We start from the raw sequence: 15,562 nt of genomic DNA, 5'->3' as shown, positions 1-15,562 counted from the left end.
TCTTAAAGGACCGCCATTCGACACCAGCATTGTGCGCCAACTTCACATCCACAAATCAATTACTATATATATATCTTATACATAAAAATAGTTAGATTCAATAAAATAATTACACACTGAATATATAATATACTGAATTTTAATGTCGTTCGTTTCAACTGAAACTGTTAGAATTCTAATTTTGGATAAATCAGCGAGGTAGGGGTATTTTAGCACCTAACGTCTGCTGCAAAAGAGACGTTTACTGATGTAAGATGGCCGCCGAAAACTTACGCCGGCGACTCCACCTTTAAGCATTTAGACTCATATATGTGATCTATACAGGAGCTACAGTGCGGTGCCGTGATGAACTTAACTCAATAGTCCAGTCTGGGGTTGACATTTTGGTATGCAATTTCTTCCTTGACTTAATCAGGATTGATATTTGTTTCCTCGAAGAAAATATTAGTGGCGTACCAGTGTGTAAAGTAACGATCTCGATTCATGTGCAAGCTGTCCTTCATCTGACGCCTCTAAATTAAAATCAATGTTTATGAACAATGCTGAGCTAACTTTCGTGTGCCTGCCGGCTGTTTTCATTATTCTGAGATTTAATTGAATGCCTCATTTACTTTGACACCAGATTTTTATTTCTTTAGTTAACATTTCGATTTGATCTTGCTTTAAAAAAATCACAAGTATTAACACAGAGCTTGTCAATGTTGAAATATTGCCTTTACACCGATTTCCAAATTAATGTCGGTAATTGTTTTTTTTGCAATTTACTGGTTTATTGTAATCATCTTGAATTGCATTTTCTTCCCAAGTGAATGATTGTACTTTCATTCCTTTAGGGCCAACTGCTGCCGCCTCTGGGATGGGCCAGCAGATCTCAGGTCAGGCGGCCCGTCTGCCTGAGAAGCTGCTCAAACACGCCAGCCTGGTGCGGGACAGCGGCTACCTCACCTATGAGGAGTTTTTGGCCAGAGTGGCTGAGCTCAATGACTTGTAAGCCCATGCACATTATTATGCCAAATCTACTTGTTTTCTATATCACACGGTATCTTTGGGATTGCATACGAACTTGTGCAACACATAATATTATATGACTCAATCTATGGCTCCCTGCAGAGCTGCAAAACTTGCATCAGAGCAGCACAAACATCTCTTGTTTGAGGTCCAACCAGGATCGGATGCAAGCGCCTTGTGGAAGGTGGCTGTCAGGATCGTTTGCACCAAGGTGACTTCTTAAAATAACTACACTTTTGAGGCTTTTCACTATTCAGCTGAATGAGAAACAGTCTCAAAACCTTTGACTGAAGGCTTACAATGTAATCTTTACATTTTAAACTTGTAAATACATTTTAAGCGGCGCCATTTTCATCTTTTTGTTTTGGCTTCATTATATATTTAGGTTAAATTGTTTGAAAAAGTATCTTATTGTCGTTAGACATGAAAACGTGTATAAAGGATAACAAAATTCCCTCTAGATCAACAAGGACAACGGCACAGTAGAGGCATCGCGTATTATGAACTTGTACCAGTTCATCCAGCTGTACCACGACATGAATAGCCAGGCCGCCGGAGTAATGGCGGCGGAGGGCGCCACCGCTCGCGAGGCTTCTTACGCACCACCCGCTAACCCCGACGCCTGTCAGGCCAGTATGTGGATGGGCAGGTTAGTACGACCACACTCTACCGCATTTATCAATTTATGCCGATAGATCTCCGTTCCATTTGAATGGTGAGGGCTCGGAGCGATGGAGCTACCAGAATAAGAAATCTATTGGCACAAAACAGTTTCAGTTGCTTTTCTCTCGCCTCTGCAGGGTCAAGGAATTGACAGACGAGGAAGAATGTTGCATCTGCATGGACGGAAAGGCTGACCTAATACTGCCATGCACTCACAGCTTCTGCCATAAGTGCATCGACAAATGGTACGCCAATTAACGCCGACGGCAAACAACAGCTCTGCTAACCTCATTTGGACTACTTATTTATTCATTGATTATTTATGTGTCTGTTTGTTGTGGTTATTTGTGCACTATGTGGTGGAAGCTTTACATCTCTTTATACTTGCACTATGATGACGATAAAAGTATTCAATTCAAACGCTAACTAATGTCCGTCGCATTCCGGCAGGAGCCGCAATTGCCCCATGTGCCGGCTGCAGGTGACTGGTGCCAACGAGTCGTGGGTGATGTCCGACTTCCCCACCGAGAATGATATGGCGGGGTACATCCTCAACCTGGCTGACGAGGCTGGACACCCACATCGCCCTTGAGGCAACAAGTAAACAAACACACGTGAGTGACGCGAGACATTTTCTCATGGTGAGAAGTTAGGCCGGGGAGGGTTTTGATTTTGCTGTTGATTATGTGACATTCTAATCTTAGAGGTAAACCAGCAACTGCACCCAACCAAATATCACAAGACGTGCTGTCTATATTTATTTACCTAAATAATTGTATTTGTTGAAATTAGTTTGAATTTAATGGGAAATAACCAATTATATAGTGAAATAAAATTGGTCTCTCTGCACATTTATTAGTTTTTTTTACGAAAATAAATGAATGAGCAACTTGTATTGTCAACTAAACGAATTCGATAAAGGATAAACAAAATAATAGGGAACGTTAGGCCATAACAACTCCACTAAATACATTTTTGTGTCACTTTTTGTCATAGTAAATTTAGATTTAGCAACAGCAGAAAATACATGAGAAGCACTGCCTTAAAGGAACATGTCTTACACACAATCTATTGTGTTAAGGATAATTGCACTTTATATTTGTACAACAAAGTACTAATTTACTTTATTGACTCGTTCGCTGACAATGACCGTTTTGAATTGGGAGGGGCTGGCAGCAATCGCTGTCAACCCTCCCAACGTGAAACAATTGGACACCTTATTTAAATCCCATTGCACTGAAACAAGGATGTTCAGTGTTAGCCCCTCAAGTTCAAATAAATTGGACTACACATAACTGACTGTGTTTCCATAAAATTCCCCGATAAACTTTATTCGTTCCGCTTATCCTCACATGGATCGCGGGGGGTTCTGGAGCCTATTGCAGCTAACTATAGGCCCACACCTTTTATGAACAAAAATCACGTTTAGTATGAAGGAAGGGTGGTGATACACTGTGGCTTATTTTCACACTTTATGTCTTATTTTCACATTTAATCTGCACATGTACTTAACATTGTTTAAGGGTTCTGCTGAGGTTTTATTGACTGACTCATGCCTAATTCAGTTATTGAAAATTGTTTAATTGTTGTAGTATGTAGACATATAACAAAAATATCCAGAGTCCAGTTATTGTATTTAGTGTGTATTTGTTGGTTTCATGCGCGTAGGTTTTTCAGCGCGTAATTATATAATGTTGGATTCTGAAATATTTTTGCTGTACTCTGTGTTTGCACTACAACAAATGAAATGTATGTATTGATCATAAAATGTAGTAGAGTATTTTCACAATTTTTACAAAAATCTTGTTTGATTCTGTACATGCATTGATTTAGTTGGCCATGTGTACATATATATTTATATTTATATATATAAAAAGTTCTCCCTTCCCTCCCTTAAAAATATAAAAATTATATACATATATATAAATTTAAGGGAGGAAAGGGGGAACTTTTCCTTAGTCATTTTACAGTACCGGCACTAAATACTCATTGTTTACAGTAATCACATTTATTGATAGTTGTGGAATTAATACTTGGAACAAAAATACATTCTAAAATTCCGTCAGCTGTACAGCTGTACTTTCTTTTTTTCTTCTTCTTTGGTAAAGATCAATTGAGAAGACATAATTGTGTTAAAATATATTCTGATCTTAGTTTCCCTAAAATTGCTATAAATTCATTATTTATTATGTCTGGATTGAACAAAGGTTTTGTTTATATGCTGCATTGCATTCAATAAAACCACTTTTTTGATTTAATTATTAAGGATTCCTCTTTTTTAATTGAATCAAGCAATATAGTTACTCAAATACAGTTTAGAAGTAATTGTAAACATTTAGTTTTTATGTATAACTTCCCAATCACTTATTTGCTCTCAGTTGTACTGTAAACTTCTCGTGAAAACACCAAATTAAAATAATTATTGTACTTCTGTTATATGGAGATATGTGAGTGAGAGAGAAAAGGTCGAAATGAAAAACTTAAAACGTATTTCGATATTAAGCAATGTAAACTGCAGCTTAGATCTGAAACAATTTACTTTTGATTCCTGTTTTTTCGTTTTAGCACTCATTGACCAAAAAAACATACATTTCTGTCATCCTTTATTGTTTCATAATTTACAATCGCAATAAACAAACAGAAACTAAGCAAGTTGCACATTCTGGAATCAGTGCATTGTCTATGCAGTGTAAAAAGTCAGAGTCTTTGGTTTCCTCATGTTCAACGTGCTCAGTAAAAAAATGAAAATAAAAAAAAAGTAACAATGCTATGCAAAGCCATTAATGCAACCAACATACTTTCAAAATGTGAAAACGTGTCATTCCACCACTGGAACTATTGTGTCCGCTTTGACTGCGTCAACTAAAAAGCTGAGCTCATTGCATAGCGTCTCATGGCGGTACGCCATGCGGATTTGCGCCACGTTTGTACGTTTTATGTCGTTGCCCTCTGGGCCGTCTTGCAGGTAGTTGGAGCCCAAAAAGTGTTTTTTCTCCTGGAAGAAAGCCCATAGAGTTGTGTTTTTAATCCTTTCATGCAAAAATGATCTAATTTTAACCCGCATAGGGCACTATTTTTACAAATGTTTGGGGATACTCACCTGATGCGACAGACCGCTCTGAAGCACGCTATTTCTGGCAATCTCGCACAAGTCGCAGGTGCTGAGTTTCCAGAGCTGAGCCGCGATGGCGTACTCCTCCATCAATGGTTCCTGTGAATATTTCAGCTCCACTCGTGTTTCCGTTCTGCTCTTTAAGCTCCATTTAGCTCAAAAGGAGACTGACCTTTGTGTAGTGGAACTGCATGGGGTCATCGGTGGACAGCGACACACACAGGCCCTTCTGAAGAAACTCCTGCAGTGGATTTTTGGAGTACTGCAGGAACAGGCTGTTGTTGCTCAGAGGCGACATAGCAATGGGGACCTGGCCCAGGTAGTACAGGTACTGTAACACCGGACTCTGGTGGAGTACAAAATCAGGATAAGAGAACTTCAAAATGTACTCTGGCACAGTCACATGAATCCTTAGTTTTCAGGCTCCCAAATGAAGTTTCTCCAGAAACAGAAGAAGTTGTGTATAGCTAGAACTGGTTTCAGATAAGTCCGTAAAGTCTGGCATAAGTGAGCTGAGGTTAGCTTGAGAGACCACCAGAGTGCTCTTACCTTTTTTGACTGCATGTTTTAGGGGGAAAAGCAATTATCTTTGATTAAAGCACCTGAGGCCAAATCACCTTCTTCAGGTTGAGGCCATGTGAAATGTTGTCAGCCGTTAGGAAGGCGGACACCAGGTGCGTGATGGAGCCGGCCTCACCGCAGTGGGGACGGAACTGGAATGTGTTCAACCCGCGCTCCCTGTGGGGTAATACAAAAATGTAAAATTTTAAAGGGGCCTTTGTTACATCACAAATACAGTTGTATTCGATAGCTTGGTCTCAGAACAACAACCAAATAAGCTCACACACTGTATTAGAAAGTCCTACAACAACTAATACCCACTTGCGCAGGTTGTTGAGCACCATGATGTTGGCGTACATATAGAACAGATAGTAGGTGTATGGCGGGTTCTCGTCTGCCGTCCAGGACTCGGGCTTTGGACTTTTGTAGGAGAACAAATGGTCGCTGTGTTTGGACTCATCGTCCACGCTGTCGAACCCCGTTACCTGCAGAGTGAGATGAAGGTTAGCGTTATCTGAGAACTCAACAACAATGAACACTTGTTTGGATATAATGCAGAATCTATTTACGTATTTTAGAAAAACGTGAAGTGCTGGGTTCTTCTGGGGGTTGACTGTGGCCTCAAAGATGGGAAGGAAAATATTTTCCAGCATTTTGGCGAAGTTTGGTACCAGTTTTTTTGCCCTGAAAATGTCACTGCAAAACAATAGTCATATTGACAGACATTCGGGAAAGCCATCTACATTTGGATAGAGCTTCCAAGAACACTCACTAGATCCGAGGGACCTGAATCATCCATCTCAGGTTGGGTGAGTGGACTTTGTGCTGGATGAACCAGGTGGCCAGCCCCTTCCACTCATTGCTGGATCGTCCATAAATGGACAGGCGAGGCTCGGCGTGCTGGTACTTGCTCTCCTCAAGGTCCTTTGCCACTTCCTGTCCAGATGACAGTTCCACTGTTAACCAAAGACCCCTGATTCCAAACTGGATGTAACAGGATTTCATCATTAAATTTCATAAACGTGACACCTTGATAAGTCGAGCGAAGTACTCTCCTTCGATGTAGTTGTCTGTCTTTAGGTAAATCTCCCGCAGTTCACTGGCTCCCACTGGGTTGTACTTGGAGTTGAATTTGTCAAAGCGATGGAACGTTTGTCTGCCCTGCACAGGTCAAAGATTTACAACCGTCCCTTTTTTCAACTGCAGTGTTAATTTTTTTTTTTTAAACACTTGGACCCACTGCGTGTACATCCAGCGAGTCCACAGTGAGGTCATATGGGTCCATGTGGAGGCTGCTGAAGACCTGTTCCAGGGTAAACCTCTCTCCACCTTTCTCCAATACCACACAGTCTTTCTCTGTCTGGTATGTGGTTTTGATGAACTTCAGCAAGTGCTTCTGGTTCATACAGGCGGCAGCATGTATATGCGTGTCCACCTTTTGGTTGATGGAAGAGGAACAGGCCTTGTTATTGGTTCTTTTCGTTTCAATTTTGCAACAATTCAAAAGCTTAGGTTTTGGTGGAAAAACTAATCCACCTTTCTGACGTTGTAGAAGTCTCTGTGTGGAACGCACTTCAGTTCCTTAAGTTCTGCCATTTCATTGAGCATTTCATGTAGGTAGAATTTGGAGGACAAGAAGTTTAGCCGTCTGTGACAGTAGGTCTTTCTGCAAGACATCGTATTAAAGTCAGGTTTTATTTAGAGCCGGGCCGTCAAACCATTTCCACAAAGAGCCAAGAGGGTCCTGGTTTTTGTTCCAACTCACAGCACCGACAATTTAACCAATGCATTTTGTGCTGAAACAAGCAGCACCTGACAGACTGCAATGAACTGATTGCACCCACATAGCCCTTTGTGGAATTGGTTCTACACCCCTGATTTGATGGCTTCTCAAAGTTTTTGGCTCAGAAATGAGAATGAATTGGTTGGAACACATTCCCTCTATCACCCCCTGACTATCATGCTAACTAGCATCCAGCAAGTCCTAGTTCTTACGTTGGGCCATCAGCAATCATGGCAAGGACATGGCTCAAGTCTATGGCGAAGGTTTCCAAGTCCGGGTAAGGGAGCGTGCGAGGCTGCTGCTGTTTCAGGGCTTCAGCATTGTCAAAAACATGAACGATTCCATCCTTCATCTGCAGCTCGTAGTCCAAGTTGTCCGGTATGCCTTCCATGGAGTATGGGTCCTCGTCTTCACGGGGGACTGGCCAGATGTCTATGGTCCAAGAAAACAAAAACAGTAACGGATAGTCGCATAGTCTTGCCACGATAAGCGTAGTTGCCAAAATGTTTACCCACCAGGCAGGACCTCATCTTCCTCTCGCCAATTCTGCCCCTCTGTGTTTCGGAGGAACTGGGCTATGGTCCTGGGAAAGCGATGGTATGCAAGCCGAGAGTACTTTTCCCTGATGAAAAGAGCTCTCAGGAGGCTCTTGGCGGCCTGCTCGTAATCCTCCACAGTGATCTGAAACAAGCACAACAATTCAGTTTCACGTCAAGAAACCTTAAAAAATCAATTGACTGCATTGATCTTTGCTATTATGGCGCAGTTGCTTCAATGTCACCAAGAAAGCCGTTGATAATGAAATAGCCAAGTGAAAGACTTTTACCCCAGCACAGTAGTCTCCACTGATGGTCACTCTCTGAAAGTCAGGGAAACTCTCAGAAAATGCGGGCTCCGGTGTTGTTGGGGAGAGTATTGGGGAATGCGTCCGCAGGTTCCATTCGCTGGTGGGAATTTGCAGGGACAGGGACTGTGAACGCTTCATCATGAAGTTCTTCTTCCTGGTGACCAGCAGGGGATTAAAACTATGAGTCGATAGTAAGGGACCGACCCTTCATACCTTTTGACGGTCTCCTGAGACTTTTGCTCAGCCAGTTCCTTCTGCAGGGCCCGTTCCCGGTCTTCCTGCAGTCCGATTGGACAGTCCTCGGGTACGGTGAACAGGGCTATTGCGTCTTTGGTGTCCTCCTCCTTCAGGGCTGAGGCATAGACCTTTTCAGCCAGAAGACGCACCTTTTCATCCACTTCAGTCATTGACATTCTTGGGAAGAGTCGGGGCATTTCTGCAGAGGTTTCAGGATGTTTCAAGTACTGGCCTTTACATAATTTGATGACATTTAGTTAACACTTTTTCATCCGCATAACAATAAATCCCTGCAATTACCCAAATAGTTCGAAATGGAGTGAATTTTTATTTCAGTTCTACCTGCTGCATTTTTGCCAAACTACACGATTTTCACTGAAACGTGTCCGTTCCGAGTGAAAACTAACTACATGCTTGCAATACTAGTCATGTTAAGCTCAGCCACCAATAGAAGTATGACCTACTTGAGGACTGAGCATGTTTTGAAATCCCACCCGAGTAAACATGTTCTGTCAAGAGTTGGGTGTCGCCGGCTTAAAATGTCCCGCACGTTCCACACATCTTGGCAGTTTCCCATTTTTGGAGGTTGCAATGGTAATCGAGGGTCGGATTGTTGTAGTCAACAGCTACTGCTCACTTTACTAGCTGTACTTACCATCCAAAATCATCTGATTACAATATGAATGCATTTTGAGTCCTTTGGAGGTACTCAATGATAGGCTGATATTTTAATGTATTTTTGGTTTTGAATTGCAAGCGAACTGTTATGAATATTACAACGCTTAGTTTTTTCCACACGCTCCTTCGAGAGGAGAGTTGTTATTCTTTATTCTCGTTGACCTCTCAGCTGATCTGAGTACTTTTAGGCCAAGGCATTCCTGTCAATCAAGCCTGGCTTGTCAAACTTCTGTAGGAATCCACAAATCCCAACATGCCCCCAAAATAGCATTTGCTCAGTTGATTGGAAATGGTATTAAAGATATTGGACCGTTTGAATTCCCAAGGCCTTTTGGCCTGACTGTTGACATTTCCGCCCATGGTTCTTCCGCGAGGACCTCAGTTCTGTTTTTAAACTAGCTTTAAAACGACTACCCCAGGGACGACAGATGTTTTATTGTGTTGGTTGGACAAGTTGACAAACTGAGCGGTAACGCAAAACTTTATCGTTGCACATGCCGCCAGCCAGCCTGCCTGGCCGGAACGCTGTCTGTCATATGTGGCCTGCCACCAACGTGACAGCTGAGCAATGCATCGCTCGACCTTGACCGACATCCCTGAAAACTTTCGAAACCCGAACCTTCTGACATGTTCAGCTAACTTCAAGTCCTAGTCAAGGATAAGTTTTGTATTTTCGAAAGCAGTTGGATTGTTTTGTGCTTTTTCCCTTTGCCAGGCAGAACCAAAGTATTTTGTCTTTATTCACTGGATTACAAATAAGGTTCCTTATTCAGTCATTTCAATTAGGAATACTGCAGCAAAAATCTTCGCAGATATTTTTGATTACAAGTATCTATCAGAGAGCAACAATCTCGTTCAGACTAGCTTGCCAGTTTTCAACTCTACCAATTGTCTGAATTTGGTATCATTTGTAAGGCTTTCAATTTTGTTGTTGTTCAACATTTCCTACCTTCTGCTGTTGTTTGGGCCATGTCCCCTGCTTCTACTTGTTCTCCCGTCTTGCTGAATACTTATATATTTGGCTCCTGTTAGTTCTTGTACTCTAGAGCTCACTTCCCGGACCTGACACGATCTCGACTGCCTGCTATCTGTACCTTGAGGCTCCTGTGTTTACACGGTTGGGTGGCGGCCGTCTGGAGTGTCCATCCTCTCTCTCTCTTTCTCTCCCGTCTATTTTAGGCCATGGGGAGTGTCATGGCAACAGTGGGCGGCTAAATCAGCTGGTGATGCTACAAGTGGGGGGCAAAGTTGCGAAAGACTCAAGCTTCTGTTGGGAGTATCGCAAATCAGGAGGAATCTTAACCGTTTTCACTACTTCAAAGAATTAAAGATCCTATCATTTTCAAAGACGAAAGAAAACAAAGCCTGTAGATTAGAAATTGGGGCCATGCCGCATGTTGACTATTTATCGGGTTGTTTAATTGCAGTATTGCTGTTTGTGTTCAGGGTGACAAGCGAATGGATTATAATGAAACTTGCAAGGGTAAAAGTTGGTCATCATCTCTCTCTCTCTCTCTCTCTCTCTCTCTCTCTCTCTCTCTTTTCCATCTTTTTAATGATGTTAATATTTTTTTTCTTTTGAGTGGACCAGCATTTGGGGCCGTAATGTTAAAAAAATGAAGGCAAAAAGGTCAATACAGTTGTTTTGCGGTTTTGGCAGTACTCTGGGATACATTAGAAATATTTTTCATAGTATTCCCCGTTTGTCGCAGTTCTTCACGTTTTGCAGTTTTTGTGGTATCATGGTTTTGGACACTACGTTTTTTTGGAATTTCGAACTATATTCCACTATACATCGCTCCCTAATCATTTACAGTTGAAGCTCTTACACAGTCAGACGATTGGAAACTCAATTTTGTGTTTGGAGTGGCTATACTATAAATAGATGCCGTGGACAAGTGCTGACAGTCGCTAGGTGGAAAGATAATAGCTGCTGACCTGTGCCAAGGCAAGGGGTGGACCGCTGCTTGCAAAGGGGGGTTTCTCGTCTTCTCATTTTGACCTGTAAAAATTGTGCATGAAATCTTTTATTGTCATTAGAAATAGTGAGTTTTTCCTTCCCCAAAACCTCTCTATAGTATTTTGTGCATGAAATCTTTAATGAATATTAGAAATAATGCATTTTTCTCACCCCAACAACCTTTCTATGGTATTTTATCCGTATTGGTGCAAAGAGGGAGAAAATTCACAATAAGTATTCTTCATCATGTTAGTGAAAAGGCTATTAATAGAAGTTTGAGGACACTTTCCTTTATAAGGCAAGCATTGAGGAAATGCCTGTTGGTTAACTGCTTTTCCTTCCCATGATGTAGTGGAATGCATGTACACATTTCTGTCATATTAACTCGCTTTCTAATACTTAATTCACAGACTCACAAATAGGATTCAATATCCGCTGAAAATGGCACAATTGGAGAAACTTTATTTTCCACAATTTGCTTTTGGATTCAAATGCAACACATCACAAAGTATTGCAAAGTAAGGTAAAATAAGCTGTATTTTAATGACCATTTTTAAAATCCCTAACTATTCCTGATATCACATTTCGCTACAAAAACTCACAGTAAAGAATCTAGCATTCAACAAAGTGCCCAGAAATTTTTGAATAACTCTTTAATCATCAATAAAATGCATCATATTTTGTCTGGAAAAGGAAATAATTACCTATAGAGATATTTGCTGGCTTGTAGAATGAAAAGTGAAGGAAAAAAGCACAAACAAGTACTTACAGACTTTATGGAAAGCAGCAGAGAGCTTTTGACAGCACACAAGATGAAACGATTGAGGCCCAATAGAGGAAGCTGAGCAGGAAGTGGGCATATATACGTACTGCACATCATTAGTTGTGTTCGTTTACCATAAAGGATACACGTCATCATTTTTATTCCTTACGCACAACTTGATAAACAAATCATAAATTCATAAAACTTCAAAACAAAAATGACCATCAACAAAAATACATTTTAAAAAAATAATTGTACATTACCTTATACTCACACAGTCGAAGAAAAAATAGAGATGTTAACATCTTGTAAGTCACCTCGTCCTAGTTGTTCCTCATTTCAGTTGTAAAAAAAGTGACTTCCTCCTTAAATGTTCATTTAGAATTGTGATAAGATTTGATCGTATTCTTTAGCCACGCTCTTATCTCAAATCATCTTTGCCCAATATAAAACTGATGTCTACACGCGTCAATTCAAACAACATTCATGTGCGTAAATGGAATTCACGTTAATGCGGGTTAATGGAGTTTAGGATTAGCATCAGGGAATAGATTTCATTTTATTTTGTTCTGTTTTCTTTCAGTATTCTGTTATTTTCTTTATTTCTTATTTTCTCCTTTTTTCCTCCTTCAAGAATTTGGGTTTTTCCTTTATTTCTTGTTTTCATATTTTTATTTTACTCGCTGATTAATATATACGACCGGTCTTGGTTATGACATCACTGCACTCATTCTTCTCATCTTGGCAGTCCAGCGTTCTGACCGCTGAGCTATAGTACTTTAAAGGATTACTGCATGAAATGTTGTGCATGTGTATTTAGAGTTACAAAAAGAAAAGTGCTTCCAATGTGAGAAGTTAAGTGTACTACGAACAACTTAAACTAGTACATTGACCTTCTAGCTCAAAAGTCACCACACTCAACTGCCAGAGAGAAAATATGTATTGAAACCCTTCTTGGAGGAAAACATAGTGATCACCATCACACAAACTGTACACTTTTGACAGTCTTTTGCTATAAAACAACAGTTGAAGTATATTTCAATACTAGGTAGTTTGTTGTCAATTTAAAAGTAAAGAGTTTATGGTTTCGGTTTATTATTTTAAAAAATATATATTATTATTTTTACAGATAGTAATGAAGTGAAACTTTACAACATAGGTTACACTTGGCCCCTCTTAAGAGATGTAGCACATAAACAACCTTATTTCGCTTTTCTTTAGCGCCCTCTTGTGCAAATATGCGGAAGTTTACTGTGATAGGAAATTCCTTTTTTTTGGGAGGGACTAGAAGTACTAAAATACTATATATATATCTCAATTTGGCATGCACTTGTGTATCAACAGGATTAACTCTCTGACTGCCACTGACAGATTTATCAGTCAAAGTGAATTCGACGTTTCTCGTCGTCAATGGCAACCATTTTTTTAAAAGCCAAACTATAAATTTCACGTGGCGGATAGTTCATCCATGGTCACTTCAGTCTACGTCCACGGTGCCTCGTTGCGTCGGGCGAGGTGGATTTTCTTCGTCCTGGGTTCGTCCCGGTGATTTCTTGTCCCGGTCCGAGGACAGCAAGCACACCCAACAAGGGATTTGAGGGGCTGGCACGGTCGTGGGGGTTTCGGCGCTTTGACGTCGGCGACGGCCGATAGACTTCATCTTGTGTGTGGGAGCGGTGGTCAACTTTTTGTCACGCTCATGCATCTGGCTGAGGCGGTAGATGAGGTCGTGGTAGGAACACGAAAAGAGGAAACAACCGGAGGTTTTGGATGGGGAACGCCGTCTCCTCGTGCTGATGAGAATGCTGCCAAAAAAAAAAAAAGAAGAAACATGTTTTTTTTTCATTTTTTACCCACTCCGAAACAAATTATGAAGCTATTTGTCTACCTGGGGGTTGTTGACTGAATTTGGGTATCCCCGCCATGCTGCGTTGGTCTCAGGGGGAATTCTTGGGCCACAACTCTCTTGTTGGTCTGCAGACGCCCTTTGACCCTGATGCACATGAGAAGGTGCATGACGCTTTTGCGTGAACAACAAAAATCACCCCAAAAATCACAACGTATTCTATTATTAAAACCAGAAGACCAAGTATAGTAAGGCCTTCATTTTAAAAAAAACAAGTATATAGTAAAGCTTTGTTCTTTGAAAAAATGGCAAATTTTCATTTAGACCATATGTTATAAGAAGGCTTAATTTTCATAAGACATTTTTATTTCTAGTAAAAAAACAATTTTTTAAAGAAATTCTTGAACTTATGCCCAGTTGCTCCCAAGTCTGAAACACCTAATGTTGCTAAATTACAGTTTTTTATAGTTTTAGCAAATTTTGTGGTCCTGCCATAAAATACCTTAATACTATTGATACTATGTACATACTTGTATTACTTCATTACTGTCATCTCATCCAAAATCAATAAGCAGAAAAGCAACATAAAAAGCTGCTCACTCACCTTTTCCTTATTGCGGCGCTTCTCACCACCGACATCATCGCTGTCAACATGCAGCAGCAGAGGAGCGTGCGCAGCGCTAGCCTCATGTTTGCGGGGGGTCGACCGGGGGACCGGCAGTTGAAAAGGCTGTTGGCGTGGCGGAAGAGCCACAAACCAGATCATTAATACACCTCCAAATGATCACGTATCAGTGTTGGACAACAAATTCACTTGAACCGGGACTCCCAATCAAAAATGTTGCCGTCAATGACAGCCAATGCTTCAAAAAGTTGCATATTTTCTAGGAGGAAAAGTCCAGATGTTTTAACAATACATTCATACTCAACCCCCTCTTAATTCTATTCTTATTTTTTTTCTCCATTAAGATGTCTTTGGAAAAATACCACCACTTTTACTCATGACATTTACTCACAATGTCATCATCAAATTATATCAGAGCTTTTTAATTGTTCCAAAGTTAAGATAGTGAAGAATTTTTACATTTACAATTAGTACATTGATATTTTTTACTTATTTATGTATTTATTTATTTATTTTTAAACTTTGATTTTACTCCAAGGTTGTACTTTATCCTTTTCTATGCTCTGAAATCATTATGTATTACATTTTGGGTGCACCAGGCATTGTTTGCACTTTGAAAAATGTATATGACAAACATTTATCCTATTTTGGTGGAAAGCTATGGCTCTAGAGCCTCAGTTGGATACAGACTTTACAATCTGAGTTTTAGCAGATTTATTTTGTGAAATGGACATGTTTTAGGTCTTCACAGGCCTTGGTTTAATCGGGCCTCTCCTGCCACAGGTGTTCATCCTGTGGTGTGAGGGCATTAGCTGGCATTCAAAAACAATCAATACAAGCTATGCTATCGAACCCAAAATGATTGCACCCATATACAGTTCAATATCTGTCCTATCCTGTTTTCAAAGGCGTAAATGAATGCAAAATGCAGCAAAATAAGGCTGGCCCAGCACGGGAAAAAAAACAATGAAATCCCTTACCTGAAACGTTAAAGCGAGTCGACAAGGTGATGAAAAGATGGCGGTGTTGTCGTCTTTACTATGCGTGGAGATCTGATGTTTACACTGAGGACGTGCGGGGTTTTTATAGAGGCAGCAAGGAGGGCGGACGGGTGTTGGTGGGGGGGTGTACCTGAATGCCAGAGCCAGTGGGAGGGACTGCGGGAGGGACACTTGATGTCAGGCCATCAACCCCACATGGAGAGCAGAAGCATCCGGAAAGTACCCCACCGAACGTCAACGCTGTTTAAAAGACTTGCGCGTATGGGAGCGGGCGAACATTGATGTTTCATCCCAAAAATGTTAGCGTGAGCTATCTTTTAATCCCTTTGACCTTTTGATTCATAATATTAAGACTTTTTGCAAACCATAACATAAGTTGAAACAACCAAATTTTCAACCCTAACCCTTTTTTGACAGATTCACCTTAATGGTAAAGCCTCATCTTAATGACAGCCCTTAAGATGTACGTCTGTAAAGA

General features: G+C 40.7%; 3 protein-coding genes across 4 annotated transcripts; 1 reads left to right on the top strand and 2 right to left on the bottom strand.

The window, feature by feature from the left end:
• The first annotated feature begins 2 nt into the window (after nt 1-2).
• On the top strand, nt 3-3,929 carry rnf141 (ring finger protein 141). The gene is made up of 7 exons (XM_077743051.1): nt 3-249; nt 325-386; nt 834-987; nt 1,111-1,219; nt 1,470-1,657; nt 1,809-1,916; nt 2,122-3,929. The coding sequence occupies exons 3-7, from the start codon at nt 857-859 to the stop codon at nt 2,261-2,263; spliced, it is 678 nt and encodes a 225-aa protein (XP_077599177.1). The 5' UTR covers nt 3-249; nt 325-386; nt 834-856; the 3' UTR covers nt 2,264-3,929.
• A 328-nt stretch (nt 3,930-4,257) lies between these two features.
• ampd3b (adenosine monophosphate deaminase 3b) lies at nt 4,258-9,991 on the bottom strand. 2 transcript variants are annotated; one of them, XM_077742981.1, is made up of 15 exons: nt 9,839-9,991; nt 8,188-8,410; nt 7,954-8,128; nt 7,643-7,808; nt 7,340-7,559; nt 6,881-7,010; nt 6,585-6,779; nt 6,374-6,505; nt 6,117-6,280; nt 5,914-6,040; nt 5,666-5,829; nt 5,386-5,521; nt 4,956-5,129; nt 4,772-4,882; nt 4,258-4,666 (listed from the first exon to the last, which is right to left on the bottom strand). In XM_077742981.1, exons 1-15 carry the CDS (start codon nt 9,858-9,860, stop codon nt 4,490-4,492), a joined length of 2,316 nt encoding a protein of 771 aa, XP_077599107.1. In that variant the 5' UTR covers nt 9,861-9,991; the 3' UTR covers nt 4,258-4,489. The 2 variants fall into 2 exon arrangements, with proteins under 2 accessions (XP_077599107.1, XP_077599115.1); XM_077742989.1 differs by having other exon boundaries at nt 5,401-5,521.
• A 2,543-nt stretch (nt 9,992-12,534) lies between these two features.
• Nucleotides 12,535-15,136, bottom strand: admb (adrenomedullin b). The gene is made up of 4 exons (XM_077711330.1): nt 15,064-15,136; nt 14,063-14,188; nt 13,501-13,605; nt 12,535-13,417 (listed from the first exon to the last, which is right to left on the bottom strand). Exons 2-4 carry the CDS (start codon nt 14,146-14,148, stop codon nt 13,090-13,092), a joined length of 519 nt encoding a protein of 172 aa, XP_077567456.1. The 5' UTR covers nt 14,149-14,188; nt 15,064-15,136; the 3' UTR covers nt 12,535-13,089.
• Between the last annotated feature and the right edge of the window lie 426 nt (nt 15,137-15,562).

This window comes from Stigmatopora nigra, chromosome 2, assembly GCF_051989575.1.
Source record: "Stigmatopora nigra isolate UIUO_SnigA chromosome 2, RoL_Snig_1.1, whole genome shotgun sequence".
NCBI lineage: Eukaryota > Metazoa > Chordata > Actinopteri > Syngnathiformes > Syngnathidae > Stigmatopora > Stigmatopora nigra.
The sequence above is the reverse complement of the archived record's forward strand: the minus strand, read 5'-3'. Positions and strand labels throughout refer to the sequence as shown.

Coding starts and splice junctions, on each gene's coding strand:
- admb (XM_077711330.1), bottom strand. CDS start 14,148: ATGAGGCTAGCGCTGCGCACGCTCCTCTGCTGCTGCATGTTGACAGCG. Junction 13,606..14,062: donor AGCGCCGCAATAAGGAAAAG/GTGAGTGAGCAG, acceptor CATGTGCATCAG/GGTCAAAGGGCGTCTGCAGA. Junction 13,418..13,500: donor ATTCAGTCAACAACCCCCAG/GTAGACAAATAG, acceptor TTTTTTTGGCAG/CATTCTCATCAGCACGAGGA.
- rnf141 (XM_077743051.1), top strand. CDS start 857: ATGGGCCAGCAGATCTCAGGTCAGGCGGCCCGTCTGCCTGAGAAGCTG. Junction 988..1,110: donor GTGGCTGAGCTCAATGACTT/GTAAGCCCATGC, acceptor GGCTCCCTGCAG/AGCTGCAAAACTTGCATCAG. Junction 1,917..2,121: donor CATAAGTGCATCGACAAATG/GTACGCCAATTA, acceptor GCATTCCGGCAG/GAGCCGCAATTGCCCCATGT.
- ampd3b (XM_077742981.1), bottom strand. CDS start 9,860: ATGGCCCAAACAACAGCAGAAG. Junction 6,780..6,880: donor ACTTCTACAACGTCAGAAAG/GTGGATTAGTTT, acceptor ATCAACCAAAAG/GTGGACACGCATATACATGC. Junction 6,281..6,373: donor ACTTCGCTCGACTTATCAAG/GTGTCACGTTTA, acceptor TCATCTGGACAG/GAAGTGGCAAAGGACCTTGA.